Source organism: Pelophylax lessonae (genome assembly GCF_965119305.1).
Source record: "Pelophylax lessonae genome assembly, chromosome: 1".
NCBI classification, from domain to species: domain Eukaryota; kingdom Metazoa; phylum Chordata; class Amphibia; order Anura; family Ranidae; genus Pelophylax; species Pelophylax lessonae.
Window position 1 is genome coordinate 43,174,581 of NC_138768.1, and position 20,961 is coordinate 43,195,541.

Below are 20,961 nucleotides of genomic sequence, written 5' to 3' on the forward strand. Positions count from 1 at the left end.
TGTCTTATCAGGAGATGGATTGGGGACAGAAAAAAAGGGGAGGATCAGAGTAGACAGGTTCAAACAGCCTTTTTGCACAATGTAGAGAGTTAAACCCTAAAGCGATTTGGGTTGAGCTCAAGAAGACCCGAGTTTAGAGTAGGATTGTATAGTGTATAGGTGCCAACATCCCTTAATTAGAACAAATAGTGGTATTTGGTTCCTCGGACCAGTGGGTGGGACTTTGAGGCAATAGGTTGAAAGACAAAAGTAGTATGCGTTTTCGTTTATTATAAAACAATGTTAATCATAAAACAATATTTAACATGTACGAGACATGAAATATTAAGTGCTTGGATGGGTAAGAGGCCCATCCGTGGTGGTGTACGAAAGAAAAGAAATGTGACACTTGTGAAAGATGGTGACTTTTTAGAGACGCAGATTCCTGCCATCCATGGATGTTTGGATGTTGCAGGATGCGTTTCCATCCGACGCGTTTCGGCTGTGCCTTTTTCAAGGATTTTCACCGTATCTATATGACGATATTTTAGTCTTTATTAGTGTCAAAAAGCGATTTTTAGGCAATTTCATTAGTATAGTCTGAAGTCTTAGCTTACATTGATTTTTTGTGTGCAGTTACTGGATCGGTTATGGAGGTGCCCCCTCTCAGTTTCCCAGGCAACCACAAGATCCCAAAGAAAGGGAGGAATGGCGGTAACGTTTTTGTTCTGAAAGACCAAAAATTGGTGAATGGCATATAGTGTGTATAGGTGTATAGCCCTTTGACTTTACAAGGTTATACTCACAAGGTCCAGATAATGCTGGTTTTCCAGTCGTGAGTGCCCTTAGTTGTATTGGCTGTTCCTGGAATTATATAGGTATTTAATTAACCATGTTTATCCAAATATTAGGAATTTGTTGGGCCGCCAATGCTTGGGTAATAGAATACCTGAGGAGCGTCTTGGTTATCAGATGGTCTCTCTGTGAGAAAAAACACCTGCAGCGCTTCTTGGTTGCCAGCTGTTCTCTCTATTTAGGAGGGACATATACCATTATGACAGGGCTATAAAAATCCCATATGCCTGAATTTTGGTGTAAGGTAATGTAAAATTTTAATTTACCTTACGGTACTGCAAAGGATAATTATTCAGACTGCAAAGCATTTGCCTGTAGTGGATAGCCTTTCTCTTGCAAGATGATCTCTTCTGTGGAAAAGACACATCGTGTAGCAGCAAGGAGGAATGGATCCTGTGAAGTGCAAGGCTATATAAAATTCTCGAGAGGCTGTATGTGTTACCTGTGTCCAGCAGAGGGAGTCCTGTCAAAGAGTAGGGGTGGTCCGCCGTCCTCCAGGAGGTGCTTTCACTCCAAGGTCTGGAGATGAATGGCACACTGCAGGGATCCCCGACGCCTTAAATATAGGCCGCGCATGCGCAGTACAGCGCCGCACGGTCCTATCTGTCAGGGCGGAAGTGCTTCACCCGTGTCTGCTGCGCATGCGCCTGGGCTGCTGCGCGGTCAGTGACGAGGGATCTTATCCGTTGCCTGGCAATTAAGGACGCCGCCGACACGGAGGAGGAGGGGCGACCAGGATGCCGTAAGCTGTTGGTGAAACCAACAAGTTTACGACTTAGATGACAACAGCTGGTGTTTGGCCCCGAACGTTGCCCCGCCATGTGGCGGGGCTTTCCGTGCCGGGGGTTGCAATAGGGTGTTGGGGGGGAGCAAGTCCACCGATCGGGTCTGCATTTACAATTTATATTGTTATATCAAAGAACAATCACTTGGCATTGATTATATATGTATATACTGTTTTAACTTTTCATTCTAACAATAACAGGTCTGGTACATTCATTTTTTAAGGAGAATGAAATAAGATGCCTTGAGAAGGGAAATAAACAAGGGGGATGTATGAAAGACTGGGGATTTATATGGGTCTCTGGTGTCAGTATCTAGGGTCTCTCCACTGGTGGAAGGGGAGAGAGAGTGATGGGGGTTATTATATCGATGTATACAGAGCATTTGTATGTAGGGAGGACAATTTGGTCGGGATGGAAAATAGAGGGGCAAGTAGCAAATCCTGTCCAGGTGATGACCGGTGACTGATGAATTTTGAATTAGTCTGTTTTACCGGACACAAAGCCGTCAAGGAATGGTTGGAAGCTCTCTGCTTCATTGAGGCCAGGAGGTGTAGTCGCTCTAAGGCGTCTAATCCACCTCATTTCTCTTTGCAATAGAGTTTTGTTCCAGTCGCCCCCCCTCCCTGGAATGTGAAGTCTGTCCAGGGCCATGAATTTTACAGGGGGCATTTTTGATTGGTGCTTATCTCTCACGTGTCTACCAAGTGGGAGATAAAAGTTGCACATTGGAGAATGAAAAGTTAAAACAGTATATACATATATAATCAATGCCAAGTGATTGTTCTTTGATATAACAATATAAATTGTAAATGCAGACCCGATCGGTGGACTTGCTCCCCCCCAACACCCTATTGCAACCCCCGGCACGGAAAGCCCCGCCACATGGCGGGGCAACGTTCGGGGCCAAACACCAGCTGTTGTCATCTAAGTCGTAAACTTGTTGGTTTCACCAACAGCTTACGGCATCCTGGTCGCCCCTCCTCCTCCGTGTCGGCGGCGTCCTTAATTGCCAGGCAACGGATAAGATCCCTCGTCACTGACCGCGCAGCAGCCCAGGCGCATGCGCAGCAGACACGGGTGAAGCACTTCCGCCCTGACAGATAGGACCGTGCGGCGCTGTACTGCGCATGCGCGGCCTATATTTAAGGCGTCGGGGATCCCTGCAGTGTGCCATTCATCTCCAGACCTTGGAGTGAAAGCACCTCCTGGAGGACGGCGGACCACCCCTACTCTTTGACAGGACTCCCTCTGCTGGACACAGGTAACACATACAGCCTCTCGAGAATTTTATATAGCCTTGCACTTCACAGGATCCATTCCTCCTTGCTGCTACACGATGTGTCTTTTCCACAGAAGAGATCATCTTGCAAGAGAAAGGTTATCCACTACAGGCAAATGCTTTGCAGTCTGAATAATTATCCTTTGCAGTACCGTAAGGTAAATTAAAATTTTACATTACCTTACACCAAAATTCAGGCATATGGGATTTTTATAGCCCTGTCATAATGGTATATGTCCCTCCTAAATAGAGAGAACAGCTGGCAACCAAGAAGCGCTGCAGGTGTTTTTTCTCACAGAGAGACCATCTGATAACCAAGACGCTCCTCAGGTATTCTATTACCCAAGCATTGGCGGCCCAACAAATTCCTAATATTTGGATAAACATGGTTAATTAAATACCTATATAATTCCAGGAACAGCCAATACAACTAAGGGCACTCACGACTGGAAAACCAGCATTATCTGGACCTTGTGAGTATAACCTTGTAAAGTCAAAGGGCTATACACCTATACACACTATATGCCATTCACCAATTTTTGGTCTTTCAGAACAAAAACGTTACCGCCATTCCTCCCTTTCTTTGGGATCTTGTGGTTGCCTGGGAAACTGAGAGGGGGCACCTCCATAACCGATCCAGTAACTGCACACAAAAAATCAATGTAAGCTAAGACTTCAGACTATACTAATGAAATTGCCTAAAAATCGCTTTTTGACACTAATAAAGACTAAAATATCGTCATATAGATACGGTGAAAATCCTTGAAAAAGGCACAGCCGAAACGCGTCGGATGGAAACGCATCCTGCAACATCCAAACATCCATGGATGGCAGGAATCTGCGTCTCTAAAAAGTCACCATCTTTCACAAGTGTCACATTTCTTTTCTTTCGTACACCACCACGGATGGGCCTCTTACCCATCCAAGCACTTAATATTTCATGTCTCGTACATGTTAAATATTGTTTTATGATTAACATTGTTTTATAATAAACGAAAACGCATACTACTTTTGTCTTTCAACCTATTGCCTCAAAGTCCCACCCACTGGTCCGAGGAACCAAATACCACTGAGAGTTAAACCCTTAGGTTTCACAGTGAGTATAACAAACATGCTTTACTGCATATACAGACTGATTTTACTGTTTTGGGTTTAGTAACACTGAAGTTAAAGCAGAGCTCCACCCTCTCTTGCTGGTGCCCCCAAAAAGAAGGCAATTCCTATGGGGGCACTTGTGTGGTGTGAGGAGCTGCTGAGTTGCCGCTGGAAGGGGTAGGAGGGTGTGAGAAGCTGCAGAGTTGCTAAAGGAAGGGGGAGGAGGGTGTGAGGAGCTGCTGAGTTGCTGCTGGAAGGGTGAGAAGGGTGTGAAAAGCTGCAGAGTTGCTGCAGTAGGGGGAGGAGGGTGTGCTGAGCTGCTGAGTTGCTGCTGGAAGGGTGAGAAGGGTGTGAAAAGCTGCAGAGTTGCTGCAGTAGGGGGAGGAGGGTGTGCTGAGCTGCTGAGTTGCTGGTGGAAGGGGGTGAAGGGTGTGAAGAGCTGCTGAGTTGCTGCTGGAAGGGGGAAACAGGGTGAGCTGAACTGCTGGATCATTTATGGGAGGATGGAGCTGGGCTGCTAGATCTCATGTGGGACGGGGCAGGGTGAGCTGAGTTGCTTGATCACCTTTGGCAAGTGAGGTGGAGGATGAGCTGAGTTGCTGAGTCACTGCTGGGAGGGGAAGCAGGGTAAGCTGCTTATAAATGAATTGTTAATATGGTTAGTAAGCTTTTTTTGGTCATACTTCTCTCCTGGGTCAGAGGAGTGCACTTACCTCTCCTGTCACTCTGCCGGGAGCGGGTTAAAGCCTACTGTCAGCTGACGTCACAATGCCGCTCTAAGGCTTTGGAAGGATCCCAATAATAATACACCACTAAGAGCCGAATCCAGCCGCCCCCTATGCAGACTATGCTCACCCTCTGTACTGCCCCAGTGATCGCTGGAGAGGCAGAGCATGAGAGCAGTGACTGGCAGCCACCACTCTCAGCTTCGAGCGGACCAAGAACTGAGTGATTGGTGGTCCTGCGATCGCTCGGTTCGCAGGCTTAGATCCGGCAAGGGACAGATGCAGCATGGAGGTGAGTTTGTATGTTTGTTTGCTTGCATTCCCACACTTCTCTTTTTAAAGTATCAAATTCCAAGAAGACATTTGTAGTTTATTGCAGTTTGTAGTTAAGTAGTTTTCTACTTTTCAGTTTATTTTCCTTTTTATTTATTTATTTTTTTTTTAATGATAATCCTACCAAGAGGACACTTCCTTTTCTAAGGTGACTGCTTCTCTAGGTGCAGTACAGAGGGTGAGCACAGTGTTGTTGTCAGTCTAGGAGAGGAAGTGTGCTAGTACTATAGAACACCTCCCCATCCTCTCTACTCCCAAATATTGGGGGGGGGGGTGGTCTGTAGTTCACAGTAACCGTAGTTATACAGTAGTAACAGTATAACTAATAACTGTCAGTAGAAGCAGACTGTATAGGAAGTTATCATCTAACAAGCTTTATAGCTGGCGCCTCCCACCAGCTATTATCTGCCTGCATTGCATAGAGAAGCCTGGAGACCCAGTGAAGGCATCACTGAGTGAAAAATAAGGTATGTATACGGAAAGATTATATTGAAAAATGTCATTATGGTGTTCATGAGGGGGAGGTAGAAACCAGTGAAAGCTTACATTTAGGAAGATTCATCTTCATCTTTTATTGTTTGTCTTGCAGCTCACCAAGGCACACCGGCAAGGTCACATGGTGAAAGTGGACTGGTTGGACAGATTGACTTTCCGTGAGATTGAAATGATCAATGAGGTGAGTGTGCAGACAGCGCCGTCTTCTCTCCCGCCACTGGTGACACCTCATCCGTTATATCCATCAAGGGAGAGGCTGCTCTGTTGTCGGTGTCATTTAAACCCTCTTTATAGAAGAGCTTTTGTCATCCCAATGTGTGAAATCTATACAAGTTTAGATTTACATCTCTTCTGCGTCTGTTACATTAAAAACCTTCTTAAAGCAGAGTTCCATTCCTGTTTTGAAATCTTCGCCTGCCTGTTATTACTTTGTAATACTGGATTGGGCTTTTGTTTTTTCTGTAGTCTAATTACCTTGTTTGTAAGTGCCGGTTCACATTTGTGCGATGCGGGAACGCTGCGAATATGCAGCATGATCCCGCATCGCATCCGCACCCCTGGCAGTTCACACTGCCATATGCGATACGCTGGGGGTGTCAATTAACAGTTATCGACACCCCCAGTTGCGATCGCATATCGCAGTGCGATCTGTAAGTTCACACAGAATCGGATCGCACTAGTGTGAACCACCATGCGATCTGATTCTGCTGCGGATAAAAAAAAGGGTCATGTGCGTGTTTAGTGCGGATGCAGTTCAAATTCAGCCATACAGAGTGTATGGCTGAAATTTGCACCGCACATGAGATCGCATGTAATTTAGGAGCAGTGCGCTCCAAATTACATGCGATCTCTATGATCACACTAATGTGAACCGGGGGTAAAGGGTAAATGCTTCTCTTCCGGTGTACGTCATTTCAGGCCACCGCATTGGCTCTTGGGATATGAGTTTTACCAATCCCAGAAGCCAGTGGATATCCTCCGCGGGTGGCATTGCGTTATTTCCAAACAGGAAATGATGCAATGCAAGGCAACAATGAGTGCGCCGCGCTTTGTCGTTTATGCGCATGCACGAGATCAGGTTCATGCTGGGTAGCCAGCAGCTCTGTACCCCAGAAAAAGATGCCACTTAGCTTCACATGCCCACACTGAAGATAGAAGCGTGCAAGGAAGGGGACAGCAAGGTTAGTTAAAAAAAATAAAAATAAAATCCTATAGAAAACCAACATTAACTAACCATACAATTTGGTATTAACCACTTAAGCCCCGGAAGATTTTACCCCCATTCCGACCAGGGGGTATTTTGCGATTCGGCACTGCGTGACTTTAACGGACAATTGCGCGGTCGTGCGACGCTGTACCTAAACGAATTTGGCGTCCTTTTTTTCCCACAAACAGAGCTTTCTTTTGGTGGTATTTGATCACCTGTGCGATTTTTTGATCACGCGGTATAAACAAAAAAAGAGCGTCAATTTTGCAAAAATAACAATATTTTTCACATTTTTTTATATGAAATTCCCCCCAAAAAAAATGTAAAAATCAAAATTTTTTAACATTTTCGGCCAATTTGTTTTATGCTACCTATGTTTGGTAAAAAAAATCGCAAAAAGCGTATTTGGATTGGTTTGCGCAAAAGTTATCGCGTTTACTAACAAAGGGAAAGATTTTTGTAATTTTTGTTGTTTTTTTTTTTAACGCGTAATGGCGGCGATCTGCGATTTTTTTTTTGCGGTACTGCGACATTGCGGCGGACAGATCGGACCCTTGACTGACATTTTTGACACTTTTGGGGTTACCAGTGACATTTCTACAGTAATCAGTGCTATATATATGCACTGTTACTGTAAAAATACACTGGTAGTGAAGGGGTTAACTTTATTTGGGAGGGAGGGGCTGTGTGTGTCCCTAGGGGCGTGCTTTCTACTGTGATTGGCTGTGGCTTGAGCTGTAAGGACACTGATCAACGGATCTACATAGTAGATCCATGTGATCAGTGTCTTTACAGCGAGGAGAATGACAGGTGGCTTGTTTACACAAGCTGCCTGACATTCTCCCTCTCCCCCGCCGATCGCCGAGTGGCCGGCGGACATCGGGTCCGCTGGTCACACGCGCGGGGGGGGTCCGTGACCACGCGGGAGCGCGCCTCCGGCGGTGCGCGCTCGCTCCCTAGACCCTCACAAGCAAGCAACGTAGCCCTACGTTAGTTTGCCTGTGAGGGGCTGACCGCCGACGTAGATAGTCGTGCGGCGGTCGGCAAGTGGTTAAATTACAAACATTGCTCAAAACAATTAAAGGAACACTTTGATTGAAAATACATCAGATCTCAATGGGGAAAAATATGCTGGATATCTATACTGATATGGACTGGGTAATGTGTTAGGATCTATACTGGTATGGACTGGGTAATGGGTTAGGATCTATACTGGTATGGACTGGGTAATGTGTTAGGATCTATACTGGTATGGACTGGGTAATGCGTTAGGATCTATACTGGTATGGACTGGGTAATGTGTTAGGATCTATACTGGTATGGACTGGGTAATGTGTTCGGATCTATACTGATATGGACTGGGTAATGTGTTAGGATCTATACTGGTATGGACTGGGTAATGTGTTAGGATCTATACTGGTATGGACTGGGTAATGTGTTAGGATCTATACTGGTATGGACTGGGTAATGGGTTAGGATCTATACTGGTATGGACTGGGTAATGTGTTAGGATCTATACTGGTATGGACTGGGTAATGCGTTAGGATCTATACTGGTATGGACTGGGTAATGTGTTAGGATCTATACTGGTATGGACTGGGTAATGTGTTAGGATCTATACTGGTATGGACTGGGTAATGTGTTAGGATCTATACTGGTATGGACTGGTTAATGTGTTAGGTTCTATACTGGTATGGACTGGGTAATGTGTTAGGATCTATACTGGTATGGACTGGGTAATGCGTTAGGATCTATACTGGTATGGACTGGGTAATGTGTTAGGATCTATACTGGTATGGACTGGGTAATGTGTTAGGATCTATACTGATATGGACTGGGTAATGGGTTAGGATCTATACTGGTATGGACTGGGTAATGTGTTAGGATCTATACTGGTATGGACTGGGTAATGCGTTAGGATCTATACTGGTATGGACTGGGTAATGTGTTAGGATCTATACTGGTATGGACTGGGTAATGTGTTAGGATCTATACTGATATGGACTGGGTAATGTGTTAGGATCTATACTGGTATGGACTGGGTAATGTGTTAGGATCTATACTGGTATGGACTGGGTAATGTGTTAGGATCTATACTGGTATGGACTGGGTAATGGGTTAGGATCTATACTGGTATGGACTGGGTAATGTGTTAGGATCTATACTGGTATGGACTGGGTAATGCGTTAGGATCTATACTGGTATGGACTGGGTAATGTGTTAGGATCTATACTGGTATGGACTGGGTAATGTGTTAGGATCTATACTGGTATGGACTGGGTAATGTGTTAGGATCTATACTGGTATGGACTGGTTAATGTGTTAGGTTCTATACTGGTATGGACTGGGTAATGTGTTAGGATCTATACTGGTATGGACTGGGTAATGCGTTAGGATCTATACTGGTATGGACTGGGTAATGTGTTAGGATCTATACTGGTATGGACTGGGTAATGTGTTAGGATCTATACTGATATGGACTGGGTAATGTGTTAGGATCTATACTGGTATGGACTGGGTAATGTGTTAGGATCTATACTGGTATGGACTGGGTAATGTGTTAGGATCTATACTGGTATGGACTGGGTAATGGGTTAGGATCTATACTGGTATGGACTGGGTAATGTGTTAGGATCTATACTGGTATGGACTGGGTAATGCGTTAGGATCTATACTGGTATGGACTGGGTAATGTGTTAGGATCTATACTGGTATGGACTGGGTAATGTGTTAGGATCTATACTGGTATGGACTGGGTAATGTGTTAGGATCTATACTGGTATGGACTGGTTAATGTGTTAGGTTCTATACTGGTATGGACTGGGTAATGTGTTAGGATCTATACTGGTATGGACTGGGTAATGCGTTAGGATCTATACTGGTATGGACTGGGTAATGTGTTAGGATCTATACTGGTATGGACTGGGTAATGTGTTAGGATCTATACTGATATGGACTGGGTAATGTGTTAGGATCTATACTGGTATGGACTGGGTAATGTGTTAGGATCTATACTGGTATGGACTGGGTAATGTGTTAGGATCTATACTGGTATGGACTGGGTAATGGGTTAGGATCTATACTGGTATGGACTGGGTAATGTGTTAGGATCTATACTGGTATGGACTGGGTAATGCGTTAGGATCTATACTGGTATGGACTGGGTAATGTGTTAGGATCTATACTGGTATGGACTGGGTAATGTGTTAGGATCTATACTGGTATGGACTGGGTAATGCGTTAGGATCTATACTGGTATGGACTGGGTAATGTGTTAGGATCTATACTGGTATGGACTGGGTAATGTGTTAGGATCTATACTGGTATGGACTGGGTAATGTGTTAGGATCTATACTGGTATGGACTGGGTAATGTGTTAGGATCTATACTGGTATGGACTGGGTAATGTGTTAGGATCTATACTGATATGGACTGGGTAATGTGTTAGGATCTATACTGGTATGGACTGGGTAATGTGTTAGGATCTATGCTGGTATGGACTGGGTAATGTGTTAGGATCTATGCTGGTATGGACTGGGTAATGTGTTAGGATCTATACTGGTATGGACTGGGTAATGTGTTAGGATCTATGCTGGTATGGACTGGGTAATGTGTTAGGATCTATACTGGTATGGACTGGGTAATGTGTTAGGATCTATGCTGGTATGGACTGGGTAATGTGTTAGGATCTATACTGGTATGGACTGGCTAATGTGTTAGGAAGGAAAGGATGCCACACCATTTGATGGAAATGAAAATGATCACCCTACAGAGGGCTGAATTCAAAGACCCCCGAAAATCAAAGTAAAAAAAATGATGCAGCAAGAGTCCATTTTACTAAAATTTAATTGCAGCAACTCAAAATGGTACTCCATAGTTTTTATAGACACCCCCCCATGCTTGTATGCATGCCTGACAACGTCAGGCATGCTCCTAATGAGACGACGGATGGTGTCCTGGGGTATTTCCTCCCAGATCTGGACCGGGGCATCACTAAACTCCTGAACAGACTGAGGGGCAACCTGGTGGCGTCAGATGGACCGAAACATAATGTCCTAGAGGTGTTCAATGTGATTTAGGTCAGGTGAGCGTGGGGGCCATTAAATGGTATCAATTCCTTCATTCTCCAGGAACTGGCTGCACACTCTTGCCACATAAGGCCGGGCATTGTCGTGCACCAGGAGGAACCCAGGACCCACTGCACCAGCGTAGGGTCTGACAATGGGTCCAAAGATTTCATCCCGATACCTACTAGCAGTCAGGGTGCCATTGTCTAGCCTGTAGATGTCTGTGCGTTCCTCCATGGATATGCTCCCCTAAACCATCACTGACCAACCACCAAACCGGTCATGCTGAACGATGTTACAGGCAGCATAACGTTCTCAATGGCTTCTCCAGACCCTTTCATGTCTGTCACATGTGCTCAGGGTGAACCTGCTCTCATCTGTGAAAAGCACAGGGTGCCGCCAGTGGCGGACCTGCCAATTCTGGTGTTCAATGGCAAATGCCAATCAAGGTCCACAGTTATGGGCAGTGAGCACAGGGCCCACTAGAGGATGTCTGGCCCTCAAGCCATCCGCATGAAGTCTGTTTCTGATTGTTTGGTCAGAGACATTCACACCAGTGGCCTGCTGGAGGTCATTTTGTAGGGCTCTGACAGTGCTCTTCCTGTTCCTCCTTGCACAAAGGCACAGATACCGGTTCTGCTGATGGGTTAAGGACCTTCCACAGCCCCATCCAGCTCTCCTAGAGTAACTCCCTGTCTCCTGGAATCTCCTCTGTGCTGGGAGACACAGCAAACCTTCTGGCAATGGCACATATTGATGTGCTATCCTGGAGGAGTTGGACTGCCTGTGCAACCTCTATAGGGTCCAGGTATCGCCTCATGTTACCAGTAGGGACAAGGACCCTAGCCAAATGCAAAACAGGTGAAAAAACATGGATGAGTGGAGAAAATGTTTGGGTACAAACAGCCTGTCGGATTTTTGCTAGCGGCTGTTCTAGCCGCTAGCAGTAATCACCCCCCGCCAGGAGAATACAATGGCTCCATAGGAGGGATTTCCCCATTAACACAGTTGAGCGATTTTCTTTCCTGCCCCATGCCAATGGATGTACCCTGCAGAGCACCCCAATGTGCACAGTAGTGCACTGCCATGCCTTGTGGTAAACTCCAGTGTAAAAACGTACATGCAACTTTTTTGCGCGTTCAGGCTGAATAGGCTTTGCTGACACAACGCATTTTAACATGCATCAAAACCGTACCTACCTATCAGTACAGTACCTAAAATTCTACATAGGCAATGCTTTAACAACCTTTGCAGGTTAACAGTTTAAAGGTAAAGTGGTTGTAAACCTTTCCATATAACCCAGTGAAGGGACAAGCCTCAGGTGATACACAGAGCTGAAACAAATCCTACAACATAAGCTGTACAAGTGTATCTGCAGTCTTCTCTTCTCTACATCAATTCAAAGTACATAATTTATAAAGCTTGTCTGAGCTGTCAGAAAGAAAGAGGATGGGGAGCTGAAATGACACCCTACCAAACTCAATGAGGAGAGCGGTTTGGAGGGATAAGGACACCCCCCCCCCCCTTTCACACAGCACACAGGAACAGAGCTGAGGCTGTCAATCGCTGGCTGTGTTTTGGAGCTCCCTTCCCTGTAATTTTTTCTCTTGGAGAAGATTCACCGAAGAGAAGACCTGATCCCCATTTTTTTTAATTCGGCGCCGAGTACCCCGGAAGTGATGTGATGATATGACATCACTTCCGGGTATTGGCGGCGCCAAACTCAAAAAACGTACAGCATTCAAAACAGCCAAACTTGGCGTTTTGAATGCTTTTAAGTGCAGAGGAGGGGGTTTGGGGTCTTTTAGACCCCCAGATCCCTCCACCACAGTACCTGTAGTCATTACAAAAAATAAATAAATAATTTTAATGTCCGAAAATATTGTTCGATACCGATATCCGATTACCAAAATATCGGTATCGGCGTTATAAAAAAAAAACGTTATCGTTCGATCAATAGTTAAAACAGGTGGTGGGAAGGTGACATAACACCCCCCTCACCACCTGACAAGCACCCTCTGCAAAGTGATCTGTCATGGATCACTGTTCAGAGGGAAAAACTTGTGCAAATGAGCACTTCTTGACGGGATCACCAGGTGGAAAAAAAAAAAAAAGGAATACACCTGAAAAAGAAAACGAATGCAGCCACCTCATCTAAGGGTTGGTAAGCTGTGATGTATGAAATGATTTTCGGTGGGGGTTATGCTCTTGAGTCAGACGAAGACCTTCCAGCTGCAGAATTGGTGCGCACACCACGTCAGAGTTCCATGAGTTGGAAAGAGTGGAGGAAATGTGCGTCCTCAGACGTGACTTTGGAGAGCCCTTGTGTGATGTGACCTCCTCTCTTAGCGGACATATTCCTCACACATTAAAGAAAGATGCTCAGACCAGCTCTTGTGTTAATTAAAGTCTCCTTTATTGTGCATCTTTTATTAGAGGAGAAATTTAAGAGCTTTCTTATAAAACCTTTATTGTAGCTCTTTCATAATGAGCCGCACAACACGAAATGTCACAGACTACATTTAGGGGGAAATGGTAAAAGTCTTTCCAAAGTTACACTCTTAGGAGGGGCTGAAGGAAGACTCCGCTCTCAGGACATTTACATGGAAACCATCAGATATATGCAGCAAGTGTTCATGTTAAAGCAGAACTCCAGCGTCCACTTCAGTTCTGCACAGTTGTACAGGTTCTCTTCTGTACTGAAATGGATTACTTATTTCACTGCACACTGTGAGCTTCACACAATGTGCATTAAAAGATGCAGCAAGTCTGATTTAGAGCTGCTCTCATTTCCTGACTGGGGGACATCCAGCATAATCTAGACCAGGGGTCTCCAAAATTTCTAAACAAAGGGCCAGTTTACTGTCCTTCAGACTTAAGGAGGGGGCGGACTGTGGCCATTGGGAGTAGAAAAAATCCAGTCATAAGCGGGGAGTAAGCAATGCCCCATCTTTTGTGTCAGTGGGAAGAATAGCGCCCCATCGTTTGTCCGTGGGAGAAATTGTGCCCCGTCATTGGTGTCATCTGGCCCCATCGTTGATATAATTGGGAGGAATTGTACCCCATCATTGGTGTCATTGGGCCCCATCTTTGATGTCATTTGGAGAAATTGTGTCTCATCATTCGTGTCACTGGTCCTATTGTTTGTTTCATTGGGAGGAATTGTGCCCCATCATTTGTCAATGGGCCCCATCATTGTCATTGGGAAAAATTGTGTCCCTTCATTGGTGTCTTTGGGTCCTATCGTTGATATCATTTAGAGATATTGTGCCCCATCGTTGGTGTCATTGGGCCCCATCATTGATGTCATTGGGAGGAATTGTGTCCCATCATTCGTGTCATTGGGTCCTATCATTTGTGTCATAAAGGGAGAAATTGTGCCCCATCATTGACGTCATTGGGCCCCATCGTTGATTTCATCGGGAGGGATTCTGTCCAATCATTCGTTTCATTGGTTCCCATTGTTGATGTCTTTGGGAGGAATTGTGCCCCATCATTGGTGTCATTGGACCCATCATTGATGTCATTGGGAAGAATTGTGTCGACACCCATCATTGGTGTCATTGGGAAGAATTGTGTCCCATCATTGGTGTCATTGGGTCCTATCGTTGATGTCATTGGAAAAAATTGTGCCACATCATTGGTGTAATTGGGCCCCATCATTGATGTCATTGGGAAGAATTGTGTCGACACCCATCATTGGTGTCATTGGGAAAAATTGCGTCCCTTCATTGGTGTCTTTGGGTCCTATCGTTGATGTCATTTAGAGATATTGTGCCCCATCGTTGATGTCATTGGGCCCCAACGTTGATTTCATCGGGAGGGATCTGTCCCATCATTCATTTCATTGGTTCCCATCGTTGATGTCATTGGGAGGAATTGTGCCCCATCATTGGTGTCATTGGGCCCCATCATTGATGTCATTGGGAAGAATTGTGTTGACACCCATCATTGGTGTCATTGGGAAGAATTGTGTCCCATCATTGTTGTCATTGGGTCCTATCGTTGATGTCATTGGAACAAATTGTGCCACATCATTGGTGTAATTGGGCCCCATCTGTGACGTCATTGGGAGGAATTGTGCCCCATCATTGGTGTGATTGGGCCCCATCATTGATTTCATCGGGAGGAATTCTGTCCCATCGTTCGTTTCATTGGTTCCCATTGTTGATGTCATTGAGAGGAATTGTGTCCCATCATTTGTATCATTGAGTCCTATGGTGGTTTGTGTCATTTGGAGAAATTGTGCCCCATCATTGGTGTAATTGGCAGGATTTGTGCCCCATCATTAGTGTCAATGGATGAAAAAGCGCCCCAAGGGCTAGATTAAAGCAAGCAAAGGGCCGCATCTGCCTCCAGGACTGCAGCATTGGATATTTGCATAACTCCTCTCACTGCTTGCATCATTGCTGAAGGCTCTTGGGTGGAGTACCGAGGCAGGGCGCTGTGATGTTTAAGGAAGCCATGTACAGAATCCTGCTGACCACCTCCTATCCGCCATGATCTGCATAGAGAAGCACAGAGACCCACATCACTGGATTGAAAATAATGGATCTAATGAAAACAGGCTTTATTTAAACAATTTACTAGCATGTTGATGAGGGGTGGGGAAAGGGAGGAACAAGAGAAGGCAAACTATAGGCAAAAATTTCAGCCACCATTTTATATTTCTAACTAGCATGTAAGGCGTACGGGGAAGGGCTTTGGACAAAACAAGCAAAACAATTTTTCCCAGCACACTTACCCGCTGGCCAGCAAAAATCACATTATACTAACAATCTGCTCTTTAAACAGAGGTTTTAATTGCAGAACATTTCAGGCAAATTCACACTATATGCGGTGACAGACGTTTTACCACACGATAAAACATCTGTCCCTGCAGGGACACACTGGAAAACTGTTTCCTATGTGTCCCATTTACACTGCAGCGCACTGTGATAAAATACAGCACACCTCCCTGAATCTCATTGCAATGTCACACAGCGCATCGCGACGCCCCGACATTGCAGTGTATGAAGTGTAAGTTTTGTACACTTCACATAAAGTTTGTTTAAAACAAAAAAAGGGTCGGTGCAGTGTGCTGAATTGTTCCCCTAGCCATCCCACAACATAGAGCGCCTGGAGCCCTAAATCATTCTGGTTGCTCTGCGATTGGCTGCGGGCCAATGTAAATAGGCTCTAACAAATTTATATGGATGCCGCATTGCCTCATTAGGGCCCCTCTGTATAGTGCGGCCCCTAACCCTAGACTACAAGAGGCAATATATGAGCAGAATAAACTTGTTTTAAAGTGAACCTTTGCCCTCAAGGTCCTGTCATGCTGCCCTGCCTCTTCTCCCCCCCTTCCCTCTTCTTCCCCCCTTCCTCTTCTCCCCCCCTTCCTCTTCTCCCCCCCCCCCCTTCCTCTTCTCCCCCCCCTTCCTCTTCTCCCCCCCCCTTCCTCTTCTCCCCCCCCCCTTCCTCTTCTCCCCCCCTTCCTCTTCTCCCCCCCCCTTCCTCTTCTCCCCCCCCTTCCTCTTCTCCCCCCCCTTCCTCTTCTCCCCCCCCCTTCCTCTCCCCCCCCCTTCCTCTCCCCCCCCCCTTCCTCTCCCCCCCTTCCTCTCCCCCCCCCCTTCCTCTCCCCCCCCTTCCTCTCCCCCCCCTTCCTCTCCCCCCCCTTCCTCTCCCCCCCCTTCCTCTTCCCCCCCCCCTTCCTCTTCTCCTCCCCTCTTCTCTCCCCCCTCCTCTTCTCTTCTCCCCCCCCCTTCCTCTTCTCTCCCCCCTTCCTCTTCTCCTCCCCTCCTCTTCTCTCCCCCCCTCCTCTTCTCTCCCCCCCCTCCTCTTCTCTCCCCCCTCCTCTTCTCCCCCCCTCCTTACTCTTCTCCTCCCCTCCTCTTCTCTCCCCCCCTCCTCTTCTCTCCCCCCTCCTTCCTCTTCTCCCCCCCTCCTTCCTCTTCTCCTCCCCCCCTCCTTCCTCTTCTCCCCCCCCCTCCTCTTCTCCCCCCCCTCCTCTTCTTTTCCCACTTCCTCTTCTTTTCCCACTTCCTCTTCTTCTTCTCCCACTTCCTCTTCTTCCCCCTTTCCTCTCTTACAATTGGGCATCATTTATTTGTGCTGCAGAACAACACTGCTGCGTTTCTCACCTAGGCAAGAATTGTTTTCTATTCATTGGCTCCTGCGAGTTCATAGATGTGCCTCAAGGCTTTTGGTCCCGGGAGAGACCTGCAGCACAGCTACGCTTGCTTTAGTTTCCCCAACTATCTACGCATGCGCAGGGTTTTCTCACACATGCACAAAGAGGGCTACCAGGAAAGTCCCAAATCTTCCCTGTCTTTGCTGATTTGCAGTAAACCACCTGCATGTGCCGACGGGCTGTACCAGAACCCCGAAGGTTAGGAAAGAACCCATTGGCACATCTGCACATGCACTATAATGGCAGCCCTGGAGGATGGGGCGGAGCCACTTGAGAGGCAGACTGAAGTTCTGCTTTAAGTTTAGCCGGGATACATTTTTTACATTGCACCTTTTTTATGTGCTTACTATTATACACTCACCGGCCACTTTATTAGGTACACCATGCTAGTACCGGGTTGACCCCTTTTGCCTTCAGAACTGCCTTCATTCTTCATGGCATAGATTCTACAAGGTGCTGGAAACATTCCTCAGAGATTTTGCTCCATAGTGACATGATAGCATCACGCAGTTGCTACAGATTTGTTGGCTGCACATCCATGATGCGAATCTCCCGTTCCACCATATTAAAGGTGCTCTATTGGATAAGATGTGGTGAGTGTGGAGGCCATTGGAGTACAGTGATTGGATCTGGTGAGTGTGGAGGCCATTGGAGTACAGTGATTGGATCTGGTGAGTGTGGAGGCCATTGGAGTACAGTGACCTCATTGTCATGTTAAGAAAACCAGTGGTGAGATGATTGGAGCTTTGTGACATGGTGCATTATCCTGCTGGAAGGAGCCATCAGAAGATGGGTACACTGTAGTCATAAAGGGATGGCCATGGTCATCAACAATACTCAGGTAGGTCGTGGCATGTGCATGATGCTCAATTGGTACTAAGGGGCCCAAAGTGTGCCAAGAAGATATCCCTCACACCATTACACCACCAGCCTGACAAGTTGATGCAAGGCAGGATGGATCCATGCTTCCATGTTGTTTTTGCCTAATTCTCACCCTACCATCTTGCATCTTCACTCTGTCTGGATGCCTAAATCCATTGAAGTTCCTGCCATGTGATTGGCTGATTAGCAATTTTGCTACCATGCAATTGAACAGGTGTAAACAATAAAGTGGGCAGTGAGTATATATTTGTATGATCTAGTTTCATATTTCGATTTGTAAGTGTTCCCTTTAGTGGCTGTCTGTATGTGAGAGATGGCAGGTGAGTTGTGTGTGGGAACTGTCTTTTTTGCCAAAGGATTTTCTATTCTGTGACAAAGGCCTGCCTGTCACCCAGCACAGCCAGATCACAGATCTCCACTGCAGCAGCAGCATGGTTTGGTCAAGTACAACCCCTCAGAGAAGCAGCAGCGGATCAAGGATATATTATCACTGCTCATTCTGTCCTCTCTTCCTCCTGGCTTGTTCTCTATTGGCACTACAGCTTAGCTGGCTTCTAGGCTTTGTGACTTTACACAGCAGCTGAAGACATCCAATGATTATTAATATTTATTATTACTATTTTTGTTTCTTGCAGAGTGAAAAGCGTAGTTCCAATTTTATGTACCTAATGGTGGAATTTCCATGCGTGAAGAGCGATGACAAGGAGTATGGGATCGTTTACTATGAAAAGGTACTTTATTTTTTTAATTTTCTTGCTTTTCTTTTTCTCCAAAATGTCGAGCTATGCTGAGTAAAAATAATTTGCCAAGTGACATGCAACCAACCAAATGAGACTTTTTAACTAGTTCAGACCGGGCCAATTCTGACATTGCTCTACTACATGTAGAAATCAGGGTTTTTTTTCCCCTAGAAAACTACTTGGAACATTGTATGTATTTTAAGCAGAGGTTCTAGAGAATAAAAGGGTGGGTGTTGCATGTTTTTATGTCACACGATACTTGCGCAGTGGTTTTTAAAAAACATTTTTTGGGAAAAAGAATTTTTAATGCACAAAAACAAAATATAATACCAAATTGTTTGGTACAAAATAAGATGTTACACCAAGCAAATAGATTAGGAACATGTCACGGTTTAAAAATTTTGTATGGCTGTGGAACGGCGCCAAACTACAGTACCTAAAGATCTCCATAGGCAAGTTTTAAAAGCCTTTACAGGTTACCTGTTTAGAGTTACAGAGGAGCTCTGGTGCTAGAATGATTGCTCTTGCTCTGACATTCGTAGCAATACCTCGTGTGGTGCGATTGCCCTTTACATATGCGTCCGTGACCGACGTGCACATGCGCATTTGTGCGTAAGCACAGGGGGATGGGCACTTTAAAAATGTTTATTTTCATTTTTTGTTTTTACATTATACCTTTTTTATTTTTTTTTAAATCATTTTTATTGCTATTACAAGGGATGATCAACATTCCTTGTGCAAGCCTGGGACATGACAGGTCCTCTTTTTGGGGATATCTGGGGCCTATTAGACCCCAGAACTCTCCTCTGGCCTTCAAAGCATCTGATAAAACCGAGATCTGTTTGAACAGATGCTTTCACAGCTTGTGTACATCAGACTAAAACTGGAAGTGACGAAATCCTCGTAATTTCCGGATTCTAACGCCGCACCGTGAGAGGAACAACATCCATTACATCCCTGTGTCCCAGGAAGCAGATGCCGTGGGTTTCATCCTTACTGGGATTCCCCAGCCCGGTAAAGGCATTAACAGAAGATGGGTGGGGAGAGTGGACTCCTTAACAGAAGATGGGTGGGGAGAGTGGACTCCTTTCCGCTGCCTGTAAGACCCGGTTCACACTACTCCAACTTGGGACACGACTTGTGCAACCTCAAGTCGCCCCAAGTCGCTTGTCATTACAAATTCAATGTAAATGAATGAGAGCCGTCTTAATATGCACTACTGAAGTTGCTCCAACTTCAGAAAAGCTTCCTGTACTACTTCGACCTCTATCCGACTTGTGCACATAGACTTCAATGGGAGTAGCCTCTAAGTCGGATCCTTATCTATTTTCAAGCGACTGTGATCAGACTTTCCAGGAAGAAGAAAAAGATTACCCAGGCATTCCCCACCGACAAGTCGCCTATCATTTAAGTCTCTTTAAAGTAGTGCACAAGTCATGCTAAAGTCATGCTAAAAAGTCGCTCCTTCATGGGGTGACTTTCTGGTCGCGGTAGTGTGAGCAGGCTCTAAAGGTGATCCAGTGGCTTTATGGTCACTTGGATCACTTTTACCATGTAGTGATTCGCTGGCTGAAAAAAGCAATACTGGGATCATGGTTGTAGCCTTAACCATGATCTTGGTATAACCACTTCAACCTTATGCCGTTTATAAACTACCTAAGGACAGGAAGTGGTTTAAGTCGAATCCCAGGAAAACAAAGGCGTAGATGTGATAAATACACACACATTATATATATATATATATATATATATATATATATATATATATATATATATATATATATATATATATATATATATATATATATATATACACATACATACATACATACATACACATATATATATATATATATATATTTACACTATTATGTAAAAAAGGATTTGTAGTTTTGTGATAAACCCACCTTGCCATTTCCCGATAAACATATTGGAGCTTTGGGTTGATATAGCTGTCTCTTTTGTGTTGGACTAGCCTGTTGGAAAGCCATCCATTCCAGATTTAAGCAGACAAAACCACTGCACACCTGGGCGCTTTGAATCCCTGCAATTCAGAATCATGGCAAAACGCAGGACGTGTTTGCGATGCCATCATTTCTAAATGACACCGTAAACGCTGTGCGATTTTGCCGTGATTGTTGAACTACAAATCATTGAAAGGTCGCTGGATGCTTGTCGCCAAAAGAAGTTCTGTAATTTCTTTTGGGTGACACGCATCCTGCTATTTTGTTTGCATGATTAGGCCGCAATTTATCGTGCGTCAATTGCAGCAAAATCTCACTGCGTTTAGGGTGCCAATGAGATATAATGGCATCTCAAACGCATCCCCCAAGATTCTAAATCACTG

General features: G+C 45.3%; 1 protein-coding gene across 1 annotated transcript in view; it reads left to right on the forward strand.

The window, feature by feature from the left end:
* The window catches only part of PIK3C3 (phosphatidylinositol 3-kinase catalytic subunit type 3), a 389,362-nt gene that overhangs the window by 47,151 nt on the left and 321,250 nt on the right, over positions 1 to 20,961 (forward strand). The window contains exons 5-6 of the mRNA XM_082248227.1: positions 5,641 to 5,727; positions 18,510 to 18,605. Coding sequence (XP_082104353.1) covers positions 5,641 to 5,727; positions 18,510 to 18,605 — 183 coding nt within the window. The remainder of the gene's footprint in view (positions 1 to 5,640; positions 5,728 to 18,509; positions 18,606 to 20,961) is intronic.